We start from the raw sequence: 20,905 nt of genomic DNA, 5'->3' as shown, positions 1-20,905 counted from the left end.
TATGGCGGTCACTGATGCTCTCTGCATTATATGGCAGTCACTGATGCTCTCTGTATTATATGGCGTCACTGATGCTCTCTGTATTATATGGCGTCACTGATGCTCTCTGCATTATATGGTGTCACTGATGCTCTCTGTATTATATGGTGTCACTGAGGCTCTCTGCATTATATGGTGGTCACTGATGCTCTCTGTATTATATGGCGTCACTGATGCTCTCTGTATTATATGGCGTCACTGATGCTCTCTGCATTATATGGTGTCACTGATGCTCTCTGTATTATATGGTGTCACTGATGCTCTCTGTATTATATGGTGGTCACTGATGCTCTCTGTATTATATGGCGGTCACTGATGATCTCTGTATTATGTGGCGGTCACTGATGCTCTCTGTATTATATGGCGGTCACTGATGCTCTCTGTATTATATGGCATCACTGATGCTCTCTGTATTATATGCCGGTCACTGATGCTCTTTGCATTATATGGCAGTCACTGATGCTCTCTGTATTATATGGTGGTCACTGATGCTCTCTGTATTATATAGCGGTCACTGATGATCTCTTTATTATATGGTGTCACTGATGATCTCTGTATTATATGGCGGTCACTGATGCTCTCTGCATTATATGGCAGTCACTGATGCTCTCTGCATTATATGGCAGTCACTGATGCTCTCTGTATTATATGGCGGTCACTTATGCTCTCTGTATTATAAGGCGTCACTGATGCTCTCTGTATTATATGGCAGTCACTGATGATCTCTGTATTATATGGCAGTCACTCATAGGCGTGCGCAAGGGGGGTGCCGGGGGTGCACAGGCACCTCCTAATCATAGCTGAGGGATGGGGCTTTCCAACGAGCCCAGCCCCGTGTCTCTAGCCCCCTGGGAACCGGAGATACTGCCAGGCAAAGCTGGAACGTTTTCCCTATAGAATAACATGGGACCCGCTAATTCCGACCCCCACCCAGTTCAATGGCTGCCAGTTCCCCCTTCGGCATCACTGAAGCTCGAGGTTGATTTCAGTCGAACCCAAATCGCTGGGCCTTCAATCTGATACCAGGCGGATCCATATGGATTATTTGATTCCAGGGATATTGAGGTTAAACCGTTTTTTTTTTTTTTTTTGTATGTGTGTGTGTGTATACTATGTGTGCGGGCGGGCATTTGCCCCTGGGCACTTGGGGTACAAGTGTCCCGTGCCCGCCACAGCCTCCTTCCCTTTTGAGCGGCTGACCAGATGCTGCCTGCCGCTGACAGGTAAAGTAGCTTCAGTGTGCGGCGTGCAGCATCCGGCCAGCGGCTCAAAAGGGAAGGAGGCTGCGGCTCCGGTGGGCATCTTATAAGAAGAGTGCACAGCGCTACCCGGAAGTGCGGATTCACGGGAGCGCTGGTGTGCAATGCGCACCCCCAGCAATGAGCATGAAACTCCCCTTGTCAACGAGCATTTAACCACCCCCTTCCCAGGGAGCATGTGACTCCTGGCAAAGAACATTTCACATCCCCCCCCATGGCATAATCTGTAATGGCCATCACAGTCTGAGGCGTAACGTGTAATGGGCATCATGGTGTGAGGCGTAACATGTAATGGGAATTACACGTACAACGTGTAATGGGCATTATGGAATGTGGTATACTATGTAATGGCTGTGTGATGTGTAATATGCATGTAAGTATGTGTTAATTTTTGGCGCGCGCCTTCGACGTGCACAGTCCCTATTGTCCCTGTTTTAATAATATTTTTTTTAAGCCCTAACATAATTTGTAATGGGCATTACGGTGTGTGGCATGTGTGATGGGCATTATTGTGCGTGACATTATGTCTAGTGTGTTTCATTATGTGTAATAATAGGAGATGATGAACACGCCCAGTAGATAGTGATGGACACGCCCCCTCCAATGGTGCACCCCTTAATAAAACGGGCTGCGCACGCCTATGCAGTCACTGATGCTCTCTATATTATATGGCGGTCACTGATGCTCTCTGCATTATATGGCAGTCACTGATGCTCTCTGTATTATATGGTGGTCACTGATGCTCTTTGCATTATATGGCGGTCACTGATGCTCTCTGTATTATATGGTGGTCACTGATGCTCTCTGCATTATATAGCGGTCACTGATGATCTCTTTATTATATGGTGTCACTGATGATCTCTGTATTATATGGCGGTCACTGATGCTCTCTGCATTATATGGCAGTCACTGATGCTCTCTGCATTATATGGCAGTCACTGATGCTCTGTATTATATAGCGGTCACTTATGCTCTCTGTATTATAAGGCGTCACTGATGCTCTCTGTATTATATGGCAGTCACTGATGATCTCTGTATTATATGGCAGTCACTGATGCTCTCTGTATTATATGGCGGTCACTGATGCTCTCTGTATTATATGGCGGTCACTGATGCTCTCTGTATTATATGCTGGTCACTGATGCTCTCTGTATTATGTGGCGGTCACTGATGCTCTCTGCATTATATGGCGGTCACTGATGCTCTCTGTATTATATGGTGGCACTGATGCTCTTTGCATTATATGGCAGTCACTGATGCTCTCTGTATTATATGGCGGTCACTGATGCTCTCTGTATTATATGGTGTCACTGATGCTCTCTGTATTATATGGTGTCACTGATGCTCTCTGCATTATATGGCGGTCACTGATGCTCTCTGTATTATATGGTGTCACTGATGCTCTCTGTATTTTATGGTGTCACTGATGCTCTCTGTACTATATGGCGTCACTGATGGTCTCTGTATTATATGGCAGTCACTGATGCTCACTGTATTATATGGTGGTCACTGATACTCTGCATTATATGGTGTCACTGATGGTCTCTGTATTATATGGCAGTCACTGATGCTCTCTGTATTATATGGTGTCACTGATGCTCTCTGTACTATATGGCGTTCACTGATGCTCTCTGCATCATATGGCAGTCACTGGTGCTCTCTGTATTATATGGTGTCACTGATGCTCTTGGTATTATATGGCGGTCACTGATGGTCTCTGCATTATATGGCGGTCACTGATGCTCTCTGCATTATAAGGCGTCACTGATGCTCTCTGTATTATATGGCGGTCACTGATGCTCTCTGCATTATATGGTGTCACTGATGCTCTCTGTATTATATGGTGTCACTGATGCTGTCTGCATTATATGCCGGTCACTGATGCTCTCTGTATTATATGGCGTCACTGATGCACTCTGTATTATATAGCGGTCACTGATGCTCTCTGTATTATATGGTGTCACTGATGATCTCTGTATTATATGGCGGTCACTGATGCTCTCTGTATTATATGGTGTCACTGATGCTCTCTGTATTATATGGTGTCACTGATGCTGTCTGCATTATATGCCGGTCACTGATGCTCTCTGTATTATATGGCAGTCACTGATGCTCTCTGTATTATATAGTGGTCACTGATGCTCTCTGTACTATATGGCATCACTGACGGTCTCTGTATTATATGGCAGTCACTGATGCTCTCTGCATTATAAGGCGTCACTGGTGCTCTCTGTACCATATGGTGTCACTGATGCTCCCTGTATTATATGGCGGTCACTGATGCTCTCTGTACCATATGGTGTCACTGATGCTCCCTGTATTATATGGCGGTCACTGATGCTCTCTGTATTATATGGCGGTCACTGATGATCTCTGTATTATATGGCGGTCACTGATGCTCTCTGTATTATATGGCGGTCACTGGTGCTCTCTGCATTATATGGCGGTCACTGTGATGCTCTCTGTATTATATGGCGGTCACTGATGCTGTCTGCATTATATGGCGGTCACGGATGCTCTCTGTATTATATGGCGGTCACTAGTGCTATCTGCATTATATAGCGGTCACTGATACTCTCTGTATTATATGGTAGTCACTGGTGCCCTCTTTATTATATAGCGGCCGGTCACTGATACTCTGCACTATATAGCATTATATAGCAGTCAATGCTATGCTATATTATAAGGGGGTCACAACTGTCCCCTCTGTATTGTATGGCAGACACTGTGATGCTCTCTGTATTATATGGCGGTCACATCTGTCCTCTCTGTATTGTATGGCAGACACTGATGCTCTCTGTATTATATGGCGGTCACTGATGCTCTCTGTATTATATGGCGGTCACTGATGCTCTCTGCATTATATAGCGGTCACTTATGCTCTCTGCATTATATGGTAGTCACTGGTGCCCTCTTTATTATATAGCGGCCAGTCACTGATACTCTGCATTATATAGCATTATATAGCAGTCAATGCTATGCTATATTATAAGGGGGTCACAACTGTCCCCTCTGTATTGTATGGCAGACACTGTGATGCTCTCTGTATTATATGGCGGTCACATCTGTCCTCTCTGTATTGTATGGCAGACACTGATGCTCTCTGTATTATATGGCGGTCACTGGTGCTCTCTGCATTATATAGCGGTCACTGATGCTCTCTGTATTATATGGTGTCACTGATGCTCTCTGTATTATATGGCGTCACTGATGCTCTCTGTATTATATGGCGGTCACTGATGCTCTCTGCAATATATAGCGGTCACTGATGCTCTCTGTACCATATGGTGTCACTGATGCTCTCTGTACAATATGGCGGTCACTGATGCTCTCTGCATTATATAGCGGTCACTGATGCTCTCTGCATTATATGGTGGTCACTGGTGCCCTCTTTATTATATAGCGGCCGGTCACTGATACTCTCTGCATTATATAGCATTATATATCAGTGAATGCTATGCTATATTATAAGGGGGTCACAACTGTCCCCTCTGTATTGTATGGCAGACACTGTGATGCTCTCTGTATTATATGGCGGTCACATCTGTCCTCTCTGTATGTATGGCTGACACTGATGCTCTCTGTATTATATGGCGGTCACTGATGCTCTCTGCATTATATAGCGGTCACTGGTGCTCTCTGCATTATATAGTGGTCACTGATGGTCTCTGTATTATATGGTGTCACTGATGCTCTCTGTATTATATGGCGGTCACTGGTGCTCTCTGTATTATATAGCGGTCACTGATGCTCTCTGCATTATATGGTGGTCACTGGTGCCCTCTTTATTATATAGCGGCCAGTCACTGATACTCTGCATTATATAGCATTATATAGCAGTCAATGCTATGCTATATTATAAGGGGGTCACATCTGTCATCTCTGTATTGTATGGCAGACACTGTGATGCTCTGCGAGGTAGTGTAGTACCTGCAGCAATACTTAGCCATAGAGTTTTTAGGCAGTGGAGTCTGCATATGTCATTCAGAATAAAAGCAGCAGGCACCAACTCCTTCATTGAATGGGATGTTCACTCAACATTAGTACAATGCAATTTTCACAACCTTGACGGCTGTATCCTAGCAAGGGTGACTACTATCTAGAGGGGCACCATACCAATGATGGGTGATAGAAAGCCTAGCTTCACCTCTGGTTTTAGGAAGAATAGCAGCCAAGTACACAGTAGGCAAAGGATATAGCAGTGTATAGGTACCATGGTTCCATGGTACCAGATATACAGTACACAACAACAAGTCATAGACTCTTGAAGGAAGATAGAGCCAAAGACACAAGAGAGTGATGACAATCTGCATTGCTGATTGTTTACCAAACACCACAAATTCTGGCTTCTGTGCTAATTGCAGCACCTAATATCTTACCAGTCATTAATAACTGCAGCTAGCACAGCTTCCATACTGCTGACATAGGCATTCTTCACTGGATAATACAAGCTAGAGATATAACGAAAGTCCAGATTTACAGTAAGAGGAGCTACTGCAGAACAACCTGATAAGTACATAAATCACACGTGTGTCTTCTTTATGTTTTTGTCAAGGAAAAGTTATCCTAAAGCGAATGTAACTATATTATCAATGCCTTCCATCCCCATGATCACTGATTACGGTATAAAATCATGTTACATGTACTGTATGTGACTGTGCTGTACATATAGGTTATATAGACAGGTGTCCTATGTATGTGGTCACGCAGCCCCTGTATGAACACAATAAGACAATAAGATGATGTTAGGTTACCAAGTGTTCTGGAGAGTCTCATTTATTGTGAGTCACACAGGGATCAATGTATGCTTAGATTCTGTGCTCCATTGTACTACAGTATATGAAAGAGCCACATTCTGCCACATACTGTACTCTTGTGACAAGGATCAGTCCTTTCACATCATTAACACCAGGGGCGGATCCAGGATAAAATGACAGGGGGGGCACCATGATAAAAGAAGGTTTAGGTGGGGAAGGGGCGGTGTTAGTAATGCCAGTGTACATGCTAAGAGAGCAGCAGAGAGAGGGTGGGAATGGGATTAAAAATAGGCCCTGGCATTATTTAAAGTACGCAGGCCCACCATGGCAACAAAATTGAAGGATGCAGTTGTGCGCGCGCCGAAGGCGCGCTCCGGAAAAGGGGTGTGGCCACTCAACAAGAGGCATGTCCTTGAGTGTAGTGTACAACACCATATACAACTTCTACACATTATGCAACAAAATACTAGACCCCATTATACTTGCCCATTACACATGATGCCAAATGGAATGAGCCAAACTTCACATAATGCCACATGGATTGAGCCAAAATTCACATAATGCCACACGGAATGAGCCAAAATTCACATAATAACACATGGATTGAGCCAAAATTCACATAATGCCACACCGAATGAGCCAAAATTCACATAATAACACATGGATTGAGCCAAAATTCACATAATGCCAAATGGATTGTGTCAAAATTCACATAATGCCACACAGATTGAGCCAAATTCAAAAAATGCTACACGGATTGAGCCAAAATTCACATAATGCCACTAGGATTGAGCCAAAATTCACATAATGCCACACGCATTGAGCCAGAATTCACATAATGCCACACAGATTAAGCCAAAATTCCCAATACGCTTCATAAACAGGGACATTGTCCATCAAAGGCGTGCATTAAACATTTACACCATAATGTCCATTACACGTTAAGTTACCTGCCATTATGTCCATTATGTATTATGCCAAACACCATAATGCCTATTAAAAATGATGCTACATAAGTGCTGCTTATCTACATGCTCATTGCCAAGGGTTCCATGCTCATTGCCAGAGGTTCCATGCTCGTTGCCATGTGGGATTACATGCTCATTGCCAAGGGAGAATACATGCTCGCGGTAAATGGGGGACAGCCGCTGCCAGGCAGAAGTGATAGCCACTGATAGCGGCAGAGCCTGGCTGTATTCAGAGCACTGCAGGTCCCGGCTATTTGAAATAATACCCCTTTCACACCAGAAAATGCATTCCCAGGTTGGCCCCCTTTACACCAGCCTAGTCCCTGCATTTTCTGGTGTGAGGGTGAGAGAAAACCACCCCTCCCCCTCTTTAACCAGTTATCTCATTTAACCGGCTATATCTTCGGAACCAACTGACCCATTTACATGAGACAAGTATCATGTTGAATTTGAGTGGGCTTTGAATGATTTTGGTCCAGTGAAACTGAAACGTTTGGTTCCAGAGTAATCTGCCCTCAAACAACATGAACAGCCATGAAATTACATTTCAAAAATAAAAAAATCGGTTTACATGCAATATCTCTGGAAACGATTGACCAATATGGACCAGCCTGGTATCATATTGAAGGCCCAGCGATTTGGAATTGAATGAGATCAACCATAAGCTTTTGTGATGCCAGAGAGGGAACTGGCAGCCGTCGGAACTAGGTGGGGGTCGGAATTGCCGGGTCCCATATTATCCTATGGGGAAAAAACATTACAGCTTTGCCAGACGATATCTTTGGTTCCCGAGGGGTTAGAGACACGGGGCTGGGCTCGTTGGAAAGCCCTGGTCCTCAGCTACAAAATTAAATGACAGGGGGGGCACGTGCCCAGGTGCCCCCCCCCTGAATCCGCCACTGATTAACACCAGGTAAGAAACTGCTCTTGCTACAGTCTACTGTAGGAATTCATTATCATCTTATCATTCATTGGTTTTCTGTATATACAGTAGATTATCATCTGTCATCAAGCTCTGTCCCATGTAATCTTGGTGAGTTGGAAATGATAGTGTTAAGAACCAATGAGTTACCCTGAACAGCACATTTTAATGCCACCCTTCAAAATCAAATGCCCCTTAGATGAAACTTTTAACTCTTTTAATAGCAGATTATGTTCTAGGTGTCATTAGTGTCAAGTCCCAAATTGGCATTTTTGGGCTGATATGAGATCTAGCTCGGACTGGCCTTTACAGCCACCCCATATTTTTGTACTTACCCTCGAGTGGCATTTAAAGCCGAAATAAACCACAACGATGGTTGGAGTCAAAACGATAGAGAAGATGACAGCCAGGATGATGGAGTTCACAAGAAAAGCCACAAAGTTAGCTCCAGATATGAACGCAGCCCAAATCCAGCACCCCCACCTGCTCCGAGACTCCAAGGGCAGGAGTTGGTCATCCATGGTATAGGGAGGGAGGCCAGGGATCATTTGGGAGGTATCGGACATGCTGTCTACCTCAAAGTCTTCAATCTCTTGGTCTGACATTTTCAGGTGTGGAAAAACCTTAGAATTTTTTTTAAAGTGTCTAGAAAGACCTAAGAAGTACGGAATGGTGCCTCAGTAATGTTAGCGATGGCCTTTCCCCACCTCCACATTCACCAAAGTGCTATGAGGCCGAGATGGTTCTGCCTCTCACCGTCACTTTCAAACTAAAAATCGCCTTCAAACTGTTTATCCTTCAAATTTAAATTGCCTACAATCTGTCCAAATGTTCCTGTGTTACTTGGAGGATGCTCTGGCTGTCGGATCCATGAATGAAATCCTTGCTGCAATAAATGTAATATACCCAGGCAATGCTGTCACAATGGTCTTCCTATTGTTAAAGAGATGAGTGTTCTGCATAAGAGACGGCGTCCAGAAGTGATGCTTGGAAAGTGCCTCTGTTAGCAGCTGGCTGTTACGGGCTGCACATTTCTCTATTCACAGCCTGAGCATTGTGTGCTGGCTTCGAAGAATCGTCCTCTGCCACTAGCCAATCAGCTTCTGCCAGAGTCACAGCATCTGTCTCTCCCCTAAGCATGCATGCAGCCATCAAATCTACACATGGGTCTCGCCCCATCAATTCAGGTTATTCCAAGTTCCAGCTAATGTCGTTCCTTACACCAGTTCTGATTTATTTCACACTTCCCAGTTGGGGGGTAATGAAGCAGAGCAGTTTTCAATCTACAGATCTTAAATGTGTCTGATAAGTGGGACGTGGAAGTCAGTATGAATGTACCATATATAGAAGGAAATCCCATAAGACACCGATCTTATAGGAATCTGTCTGTAAATGTCCACTGGTGAGTTAAATCCTGCGAATAAGCACTTTGGGGAAGGAGTTTTCTTCTGTCAGAAATACTCTGCACTATCTCTCGGTAGTATTTAAGTCCCTCTGAATTATTTACTGTCATTTAATTGCCCTACTTTTATTCTCATATATTTGAATAGGGTCTATAAAGGTCAGGTAAAAGCTGCAAATAGGCAAAATACTGCGATCTAAGCTATCTACTGTCTATCTCTGCGGGCGAAGGCACCTGTTCTTCATTTCCAAGAGATCGTGGTCCTCATACTGGTTGGCTCGCAAAGCAGCATTAGTTTGCTGCTTTGCAAGTCTTGTTGCACCGTCCTCATTGCAAATTCGTAATATAGCAAACCAATCAGAATGAGGGCCCTAGTCAGATTGCTTAGACATAGGGCTTAAGGGGTGTACACACGCTTCGATTATGACAGGTTTTCGATTCGATTTTGCTTTTAGAAGCAAAATCGAATCGAAATTGAATGTTTTTTTAAAGATGCTTTCGATCTGCATTCGATTTGGTGCGCGCTCCCGTTTTCTCTATATCGAAAAATTAAATAGACTGCGCAGGCAAGGAAATATCGAATTTGATCCAGTAAATCGAATGTGTGCACTGCGCCTTGAATGTAAATTGAATTTGATTTCTAAATCCATATCAAATGCAAAAGTGTACATCGAATGTGAAGTCAAATGGAAAGCAAAGGCCAAATCGAAAGGGGGTGGAAATGGGGAAATCGAAAGCGAATCGAAAGTAAAATTGGCGCGGGTGTACACACCTATATATCGCCCTGTGTGTATGCCCCTTTACTGACTTTGACATTAATTATGGTGTAATTCATGCTCTCCTTTCTGCTTATGCACAGCTATAAAAGATGTGCAAAATATCTGCTAAAAATTCCAGCGTCGCTCACATTTGTTATATAAATTAAAATTAAAAATGTTGTGTAAAAAGAAAAACAAGATTATATTTCCTACATAAGGAAAAAAATGACAGGTCATTCTGATGAATAAAAATGTTTATTTGGCAATATTCCCACCTATTTTGACAAACTTACTTGGCACTCAAAGGGTTAAAAAGGATTATACAGTAATCCTTGGAGAGTGATGAAGTGGAGAGAGATAACCAATGGGCATCCAGCTGTCATTTTTTTCAAGCACAGCCTGTAACATGGCAGTAAGAAGCTTTATCTCTCTCTAAGACATAGTACTGTACATCTCCCCCATGATCTCACCGCTACAGTATACTGTAAATAATTTGGCAATAGTGGATGCAATAGAACACAGGATCTTAAACTCGGTCCACCTCACACAGGACCTTATTCTGATTGAGTCGGACGGCTGCGTGTGCGGTCGAACGGCCGATGTTCCCACAGATGGGGGAGTTGATCACATGAAACATCCACTCGCGAGTCGTTCGGTCGGCATCTTACCGCATTCGGACGGTGTGAGTGATCCGTACGGTAGGCGGGGCCAAGCACACACGGTGCCCATCCGAAATTTGCATCCATCTAGAATAAGGGCCACAGTGCATGTTTTAGTATCACAAGTGAATCACAAGTGAAATAATTACCTTCACCTGTGGATCTTTTCAAATGTGTCAATGAGCAATGAATGCACCAGCCGGGAGACCTGGAAAACGTGAACTGTGTGGGGTTCTGAGGACCAAGTTTGAGAACCCCTGCAATAGAATGATGCTGGCTGATATATGCGGCGTTCATTGAATGGCCGATATATCTTTGATCCGTCAGCCAGTGTGTAACAGCAACATGTCTGTAAATGACGTCTTCCAAAAGGAGGCAGCCAGCTCAGCATGGTGAGGGGGGCATGGTGCGCCATGGTGGGCATAATGCTGGGTAGGAGCAGAGCAGGCAGCATGCCAAGATTACAGGCATTGTGAAGCAAGGGGTGGGGCCAGGATGATGTGTTCTTAGTGCACAAATGCAATGTCAGTAGATGAGAAGAGATGATAGCAGTTACTGTACATTATAGTTGAAAATTGTAATCATCAAACTAGCAACATAAACTTCTCTAATAAACAGCAGAATAAAGAGGAGACAGCAATATCAAATGCCTCCCCTCAAAGTACTGTAGTTTAATAATGGAAAGTGGGAATGCATACAGTAACTTGCATTTCCAGAGTGAATGGCATTGTGGTTTTCCCAGTTGTTGTTGACAGTTTGCACAACTAACCTGCTGATGACGGCTTGGCAGAGAACAGTTAATACAGAGTGTTGTCTCCTCACCTCCTCTTGCTGAGCATCGGTACTTTCCTCACATTACTACACCAGAGTGATGCTGAGAACACTGATGTGGAACAGAGAGCAGGTGGCAGAGATAGTAAGTGCTGATCAGCTGTGCTGTGCTGGGACAAGTACTGCTTCTGACACTAAAAGCACACAGTAGACTATTCTGTATAGATTCATGCTGATGGGGCATTGATATTGCAGTGTGATATATGAAGCATTTACAGTACAGTACATACAGTATACATACATGGAATTATGCCAAAGCAGCTAATTTCACTAGCTGTCCACAGCAATGGCACCTCTGCACTGAGCACAAGAGAAGTGTTAATGTGTGTGTATGTGTGTATATCATACCTCCCAACATTGTCAATATTAAAATAGGGACACTCGCGTGGCGAAGCCGCGACAGCGCCCGAAAAGGGGGCGTGGTGGATGTAAATGAGGGTGTGGATTATGCAAATTAGGTCACGCCCCACTTTTCTCTTGTGTGATTTGTGCCCTGAGGACGGGGTGACTCCCGAAAGCGCTTGGTGCGCAATACACAGCATTTTTTACCACAGTGGCTGATTGATTTATTTGAGTGCCTCCCACCCATTGGACTTGGTGTATGCATGAATTGGGAAGGCACCCTACATTTACTTTATTAGGATAGTGGCGGCATAGTGTGGATTCTCACACTCACGTAAATAATACTCAAAGGGTCCAACCGGTAAGGTCGACGTTTCAAAGCCTTTTGTTATAATCGCTTCTTCATCAGGACATAATATATATATATATATATATATATATATATATATATATATATATAGAGTTAGCACTTACCCAACTTTGCAGGAGGGAAGAAGACAGACCAGCACTCGTTTTTGTAGTAAGAAAAGAAAAAATGTATTTGAAAGATGCTTACAGCATGGCAAACATCGTATACAACATCAAACAGACCCGACAGTCTGTTTCAACTGGACTCACGCCAGTTTTCCTCAGGGGTACAACACAGTAGCAAACCAGGCAGTATTTATCATACAAAAGGGCGCCAGACCCGCCTTGGGGTTCAAAGTGCGCTGTCAATCAGCACCACGCACGGAGCTGAAAGCTTCCTGTTGCTAAGCAACAAAGGGCTGGTCTGAGTCGCGTCATGGGGGATTCCCTGTGATGCCTATTGGATTGTGTGCTACATGCCGTTCGAGGTTGTATCAGGGGTAGGAGTGCGGGAGTGCAGAGCAGGGTACAGAAGTACTTTCACCTTGTGAGTTACGTGAGTGAATTGACCATGGCTTATACGTGACAGGAACAACGATAAAGGAGTGCACGCAGAGTAGAGATGATGCGCTGTCAAGTTAATTGCAGGTAATGAATTGCACGGGCGTCAAACTGGTGATCTCCTCATGTGTATAGGTAGTGATTGACTTTATTGTGCATGTGGACCGCTGGAAATTGTGTCACTGAGCAGCTGATGCTCAGAGTGATACAGCTCTGCTAACATAGTTGCCATAACAAACATTGAATTTTATCAAAAGAGATACTAATGTATTCACGTCTAATGACATAGCGCACGGAGGCGCTTCATTGCGGACTTGTAACAAAAACTCCCACAGTATAACATTGATCCCAGCATAGGGATGTCATATTCGGGTCACTTAATGAATATATGTGATAAATAGCAGATAGCAAAGATGCACTCGGCGGTGCTTAAATCAGCAGTTCAATGTCCAATAAGCACAGTATTATACATGTGTTGACACACGGCGGTGTCAACTGGGGTTGAGCTTGCATATGCATAGTCGCACTCGGAGGTGCTACAGTGAGCTATTGTAAATTCAGCTCAAAAGACTGTACAATCATTAGACACACGGCGGTGTCCAGCAGGTCCCACAAACATAAAGGCGGTGACACACAGCGGTGTCGACTCTTGTATGACTATGTGTCTGAGATGCAGTTAAAAAGATGTAACAATCTGGCCAGAACAGCGGGGAATCTAGTCTGCCAGTGCTACATCTAGGAGGCATAGGAGAATGGGCTTATAATATGTGCAACTGCTGATACTTGACTATGGGAGGGATGACAACATCAGTTAGTCCAGTATGGGAGTGCACTTAGGCACTGTGCGTGTGGTGGGTTCATATGAAGCAACCCATTTTGTAATCTTCATTTAGACCATGCGGAGTTAGGGAATTAAGTCGGTGGATCCATTGTAATTCCCGTTGTAGCAACAATCTGTCACGGTCCCCACCCCGTCTGAGTGGGGGTATATGGTCAATTAGATGGCATTTAAGATGTGTAATGTTGTGACTCTTCTCCAGGTAGTGTCTGGCCACAGGGAGTTGCTTGAGGTCCAACGTCTCGTTGCTGTTTGCAAAACATTTCTTGATGGACGATCTGTGCTGTCCTAGCCTTTCTTTAATCATCCTTGCAGTTTTGCCCACGTAGATTAAATTGCATGGGCATGTGAGAGCGTAAATAACAAACTTGCTATTACAGTCTAATCTGTGATTGATTTTGATTTTAAATTTTTGTCCATTGGTGGGATTCTTGAACTCATTGCCGGTGACCATAAATTTGCAGTTCGTGCATCCGGAACACTTGTAGACCCCATATTTCCTTGAAAGCCAATTGGTGGCACTTGGAACGTTAGCAGAAATGTCTGTTACCACTAATAAGTCTTTTAGATTGGGGCCTCTCCTATAGGCAAATCTGGGGGGTTTTGTGAGTATTGGTTCAAGGACAGGGTCACTGGCAACAAGGTGCCAGTGTTCTTTGAGTTTGGTTTTAATGTGGTTTGAGGCAACGGTATATGTGCTGCAGAAATTTAATCTGTTGTCGGATTCTTCATGACTCTTCGGTATAAGTTTTAATAGGTCATTCCTATCGATGTTGCGCACTTTCAGGCGTGCTGATTTTACATCTTGCTTGCTGTATCCCCTTGTGAGGAAGCGTGTGCTCATTTCATCCAGTGCTGCTGGCAAGCTTTCTGGGTTTGAATTAATGCGACATACTCTGAGCATCTGAGAGTATGGAAGCCCTCTTTTTAGAGCTTCAGGGTGAAAGCTTGTGGCATGGAGCAATGTGTTTTTATCCGTGGATTTTGTAAACACTTGGGTAGAAATGGCACAGTCTTTGAGTGTAATGCTGACATCGAGAAAGCTGATGGCTTTTTGACTGAAATTAATGGTAAAACGAATAGTACCAGGGATCAGGTTAAGGTAATTAACAAAAGCCAACAGGTTATCTTCACCGCCTGTCCACAAGAGAAACAGGTCATCTATGTATCTTACATACATCTTAATATATTTCCTGTACTGTAAATTTCCATAGATGTGTTTGTTCTCATATGCCGCCATAAAGAGGTTTGCGTAGGCTGGGGCCATATTGGACCCCATCGCAGTCCCCTGGCGCTGCAAGTAGAACCGGTTCAAAAAGAGGAAATAATTTTTGTTGAGAATGATTCCCATCAGTAATGTAAGATAGTCAATGGGTGGACCACTGTATTCTCTGCTGGAGGTGATGATCTCTCGGCAAGCAGCAAGTCCCTGTTCGTGAGGGATGTTGGTATACAAGCTGGATACATCTAGGGTAACCAAGAGGGTATCAGGTCTGATGTTAGTTACAGTGTTCAATTTTCTTAAAAAATCTGAGGTATCCTCAATGAAGCTCTCCGTTTGCTTGACCACTGGTTGCAGAAAAAAATCCACTAGCTGCGATAGGGGCTGGCATAATGAACCCCTCGCTGAGATGATCGGTCGTCCCGGAGGTGCCACAAGCGATTTGTGCACCTTAGGTAAGGTGTATAAAATTGGAATTATGGGATTTTTTTGTGTTAGAAAATCTGCAGTTTCCTTGCTGATGTAATTATTGCAGACACCAATCTCAATGACACTGTCTATTTCTTTTTTGAACTGCCAAGTGGGGTCACGCTCAAGTTGAAGATAACAGGACTGTTCTGCAAGTTGATTTAAAGCTTCTTTGACATAATAAGAGTAGTCAAGCAGTACTATGCCTCCCCCCTTGTCGGCAGCTCTAATGATCAGATCCTTGTCGTTTTTTAAAGTTTTGATTGCTTTTCTCTCTTCAAGGGTAATGTTGTGGAATGAGATTTTGTGTTTTTCCACAAATGGGCAGGTGTCCCTTTTGAGTATTCTCATGAAGGTGTTGATCGAAGGGTTCAACGAGGGGGGGTCAAATTTACTGGGTCTTTTTAGAGTGCTGGTACTGGTTTCTGTCATATTTATACGTTGGGGTGCTGGATTTTTTAGGAAGTAGTCCTTTAGTCTGAGTTGCCTGCCAAATTTGTATAGGTCGACTTGCCACTTAAACTTGTCCTGGGTGAGGGTGGGTACGAAGGACAAGCCTTTGTTCAGAAGGTATACTTCAGCTTCCGTAAGTTGGTGTTTAGACAGATTGTAGATCACTGAGCCGCTTGGTTCCTGTTGCCCTTTCTTTTTTCTTTTACTCCCACCTCTGCGGGTGGGTAGAGGGGGTTTTTTGGCGGCCTTCTTTGACGCTCTGAACGAGCCAGGTAGTGTGACTCCTGGGCTGAAGTAGCTGGAGCGTCTGAGTCGCTTGCCGAAGTCTGGGAGTAATTTTCAATATCCGTAAACTGTGTGTTGGGGCGTCTAATGCCACCCCTTCGGAATTGTGGGCGGGGTCTGCGGCTCTCGCTTCTAGAGAACCAAGTATAGACTCTATTCTCCTTGTAGTCTAATTTGACCTGTTTGTACTTACTTTTTTTAAATTTCAGTAGATTGTCCCTAAATTTGTCAAGTTCTTTTTCTAGTTTCACAAGTTGGTCATTTTCAGGGGTTTGCAGTGCTTTAAATGGTTCAGTGAGCTTCAGTTCTGCAATTTCACCCTTAATTGCTGTGAGATCGGTGCCTGTTTGTTCAATGACCAATAACATTAGGTCATGTGAACATCGGTTAAGGATGTTGCACCATTTGAGACAAAATTCATCGTTATGCCTTCCCAAGGTGGGTTGGTTATGCAATCTAAATCCCCTAGGGATTATTTGTTCCTTGTAGTACTGTGAGAGGGTTAGTCCATGAAGCTGGAGTTCAATCTCTCTTTTACTCAATTTAAGAAGGTCCTGATATATTTCCTCAGGGCTATCTTTATCAAAGTGAAATATCTCAGTATCTGCAAATAGTATGCGCTCTTTGTCTGCATCAGAAAACAACAAGGTGGATGTCAAATCAAGACCCTGTGGGTTGGACATTTGTGCCTGGAGTATAATTTCTGTATACAACACCACTGAGATTTCGCCCACACGTCCAGTAGTATACAGAGACAAAGAAAATTAGATGGATATAAAGTCAAAAATTGTTTGGTAAATTGGAAGGTGTGTACAGAGTTGGTAGCCAATCTCTGTATAAATGGTGCTCAGTTTTCATACAAGGATATGCAAACAAGGTTTTCAAAACGGCACTCAAATTAGGTTCTTAATCGCATCTGTGGTGCAGGGTCCAATTGAATTTAAATAGAGTTAGCACTTACCCAACTTTGCAGGAGGGAAGAAGACAGACCAGCACTCGTTTTTGTAGTAAGAAAAGAAAAAATGTATTTGAAAGATGCTTACAGCATGGCAAACATCGTATACAACATCAAACAGACCCGACAGTCTGTTTCAACTGGACTCACGCCAGTTTTCCTCAGGGGTACAACACAGTAGCAAACCAGGCAGTATTTATCATCACCTTGTTGCCAGTGACCCTGTCCTTGAACCAATACTCACAAAACCCCCCAGATTTGCCTATAGGAGAGGCCCCAATCTAAAAGACTTATTAGTGGTAACAGACATTTCTGCTAACGTTCCAAGTGCCACCAATTGGCTTTCAAGGAAATATGGGGTCTACAAGTGTTCCGGATGCACGAACTGCAAATTTATGGTCACCGGCAATGAGTTCAAGAATCCCACCAATGGACAAAAATTTAAAATCAATCACAGATTAGACTGTAATAGCAAGTTTGTTATTTACGCTCTCACATGCCCATGCAATTTAATCTACGTGGGCAAAACTGCAAGGATGATTAAAGAAAGGCTAGGACAGCACAGATCGTCCATCAAGAAATGTTTTGCAAACAGCAACGAGACGTTGGACCTCAAGCAACTCCCTGTGGCCAGACACTACCTGGAGAAGAGTCACAACATTACACATCTTAAATGCCATCTAATTGACCATATACCCCCACTCAGACGGGGTGGGGACCGTGACAGATTGTTGCTACAACGGGAATTACAATGGATCCACCGACTTAATTCCCTAACTCCGCATGGTCTAAATGAAGATTACAAAATGGGTTGCTTCATATGAACCCACCACACGCACAGTGCCTGAGTGCACTCCCATACTGGACTAACTGATGTTGTCATCCCTCCCATAGTCAAGTATCAGCAGTTGCACATATTATAAGCCCATTCTCCTATGCCTCCTAGATGTAGCACTGGCAGACTAGATTCCCCGCTGTTCTGGCCAGATTGTTACATCTTTTTAACTGCATCTCAGACACATAGTCATACAAGAGTCGACACCGCTGTGTGTCACCGCCTTTATGTTTGTGGGACCTGCTGGACACCGCCGTGTGTCTAATGATTGTACAGTCTTTTGAGCTGAATTTACAATAGCTCACTGTAGCACCTCCGAGTGCGACTATGCATATGCAAGCTCAACCCCAGTTGACACCGCCGTGTGTCAACACATGTATAATACTGTGCTTATTGGACATTGAACTGCTGATTTAAGCACCGCCGAGTGCATCTTTGCTATCTGCTATTTATCACATATATTCATTAAGTGACCCGAATATGACATCCCTATGCTGGGATCAATGTTATACTGTGGGAGTTTTTGTTACAAGTCCGCAATGAAGCGCCTCCGTGCGCTATGTCATTAGACGTGAATACATTAGTATCTCTTTTGATAAAATTCAATGTTTGTTATGGCAACTATGTTAGCAGAGCTGTATCACTCTGAGCATCAGCTGCTCAGTGACACAATTTCCAGCGGTCCACATGCACAATAAAGTCAATCACTACCTATACACATGAGGAGATCACCAGTTTGACGCCCGTGCAATTCATTACCTGCAATTAACTTGACAGCGCATCATCTCTACTCTGCGTGCACTCCTTTATCGTTGTTCCTGTCACGTATAAGCCATGGTCAATTCACTCACGTAACTCACAAGGTGAAAGTACTTCTGTACCCTGCTCTGCACTCCCGCACTCCTACCCCTGATACAACCTCGAACGGCATGTAGCACACAATCCAATAGGCATCACAGGGAATCCCCCATGACGCGACTCAGACCAGCCCTTTGTTGCTTAGCAACAGGAAGCTTTCAGCTCCGTGCGTGGTGCTGATTGACAGCGCACTTTGAACCCCAAGGCGGGTCTGGCGCCCTTTTGTATGATAAATACTGCCTGGTTTGCTACTGTGTTGTACCCCTGAGGAAAACTGGCGTGAGTCCAGTTGAAACAGACTGTCGGGTCTGTTTGATGTTGTATACGATGTTTGCCATGCTGTAAGCATCTTTCAAATACATTTTTTCTTTTCTTACTACAAAAACGAGTGCTGGTCTGTCTTCTTCCCTCCTGCAAAGTTGGGTAAGTGCTAACTCTATTTAAATTCAATTGGACCCTGCACCACAGATGCGATTAAGAACCTAATTTGAGTGCCGTTTTGAAAACCTTGTTTATATATATATATAGATATATATATATAGCTATATATATATATATATATATAGCTATATATATATATATATATATATATATATATATATATATATATATATATATATATATATAGAAACAAAGGTAGTTAAACCAGTGTATGTAATAAAACCATCAAGTCCAGCAAATGAACCTCTGTTGTAAAACAAGAAGTTAATGGCTATCACCAAAGTCTAGTTTGTGCCGTACTGCACCAAGCTTCACCAACAAATCCTCCAGGCAGGGCCGGTGCTAGCATGTCCGGCGCCCTCCTGCAAATCATACATTTTGCGCCCTTTCACATTTTCATTGCAACAAGCTGCAGTGTATGCAACATGCGATCCTATGAAGGATCTCGGGTGAATGTAGATGTATGCATATACCAGGGACGTGCGGTGGGGTAAATGACTGAGGAGTCCCTGGCAAGTACCAGATCCAGATTTGTACCCAATTTATGAGCCATGGGGTACATGCCAGCATTATGCAGAAGTGCAGAAGTATATACTGCTGGAGATTCGCTGAGTTTTAAGAGATGTGCAGAAAAAAAAATAAAATAAATATAACCAAGCGCAGGGCACTAGTGACGGTCCCAGCTTCCGTTTAAGAGGGATACTCAGCCCTCAAAGAATACAAAAAACATACACACCAAGTAAACGGCGCTAATGGACCACACTAATTAGTAATCAAAAAATGTATAAATTTATTAAAAATTAATTAAATGAAATATACACAACAATACAAACAATACCACCGGCCGGTAGAGCTATAAAAATGTGCACAATGATTTCTGGCCATAAAAAAGACAAGAAAAAAAGGCTTCTTTCATTAGGCTATGATGTATGCCTTAGACTCATTATTCCATTGCCTTTATAACTAGGTTTGCCCAATTAGGCTGCAGCATAAAGTGAATTTGAGGTTTGGTAACTTTAGATTCTCAAAACAGTCCCAGAGAACTTTTTGCAACACTTTGGTGAGTATAGATGTTAACTGCAAGCGTGTTAGTCAGTCATACAATAAGGCTCAAATGCAGAGCAGCCTTTGGAATTACTCCATATGAGAACTGCAGGTGCTCATTCATTCAGGCAAAGCAGCGTTATTTGAATAAAGAATGGTATGATACTTAGGCTTTTCAGCGGGTGCAGCGCTTTGTTGTCCACAAATGGGTGAGGGTTTGCTAGCCTGAAGCGGGTCCCCAGCTGCTGGTCTTCCCAATTCTGCAGCTTCTTTCTAGGACTCACGACTCCGGCAGATATCTCCCCAGCTCGCGTGGTGTTGGTTTGTTTGCGGAAGTGACGCTCGATGACGCGTTTCCCCGCCTTCTGGTCAGCGGCTTCATCAGATAATTTGTCACAGTGCAGCTCCGTCTATTTGTATCTGCTCGCGCCGCCCATATGGGCGTGTTTGCGGCTGTAATTATATTCATTGCGCGGCAGCTCCGTATGTTTCTAACCAAGCCTCGTTTTCACTTTCAACATGGCTGTTTGAAGGGACCAAGCCTCGTTCACATTTTAGTCACAACAAACTTTATTTCTTTTGTACAGCAACCAAGCCTCGTTATCGTGCCTGGTCTCCGTTTCTATTTTCACTCATATACGTGGCTCTGTTGTTTAATGC

At 43.6% G+C, this 20,905-nt stretch overlaps 2 protein-coding genes across 2 annotated transcripts in view; one reads left to right on the top strand and one right to left on the bottom strand.

The window, feature by feature from the left end:
• TMEM278 (transmembrane protein 278) overlaps positions 1-9,077 on the bottom strand; it is a 92,368-nt gene extending 83,291 nt beyond the window's left edge. The window contains exon 1 of the mRNA XM_083163386.1: positions 8,281-9,077. Within this exon, the coding sequence (XP_083019512.1) occupies positions 8,281-8,550 (270 nt within the window). The 5' untranslated portion in view covers positions 8,551-9,077. The remainder of the gene's footprint in view (positions 1-8,280) is intronic.
• The window catches only part of MXRA8 (matrix remodeling associated 8), a 543,508-nt gene that overhangs the window by 138,608 nt on the left and 383,995 nt on the right, over positions 1-20,905 (top strand). The gene's annotated exons all lie outside the window — the stretch shown is intronic.

The sequence above is a fragment of the Crinia signifera genome, chromosome 19 (assembly GCF_055691185.1).
Source record: "Crinia signifera chromosome 19, ASM5569118v1, whole genome shotgun sequence".
NCBI lineage: Eukaryota > Metazoa > Chordata > Amphibia > Anura > Myobatrachidae > Crinia > Crinia signifera.
Note: the sequence above shows the minus strand (reverse complement) of the source record. Positions and strands in the feature narration are given on the sequence as shown.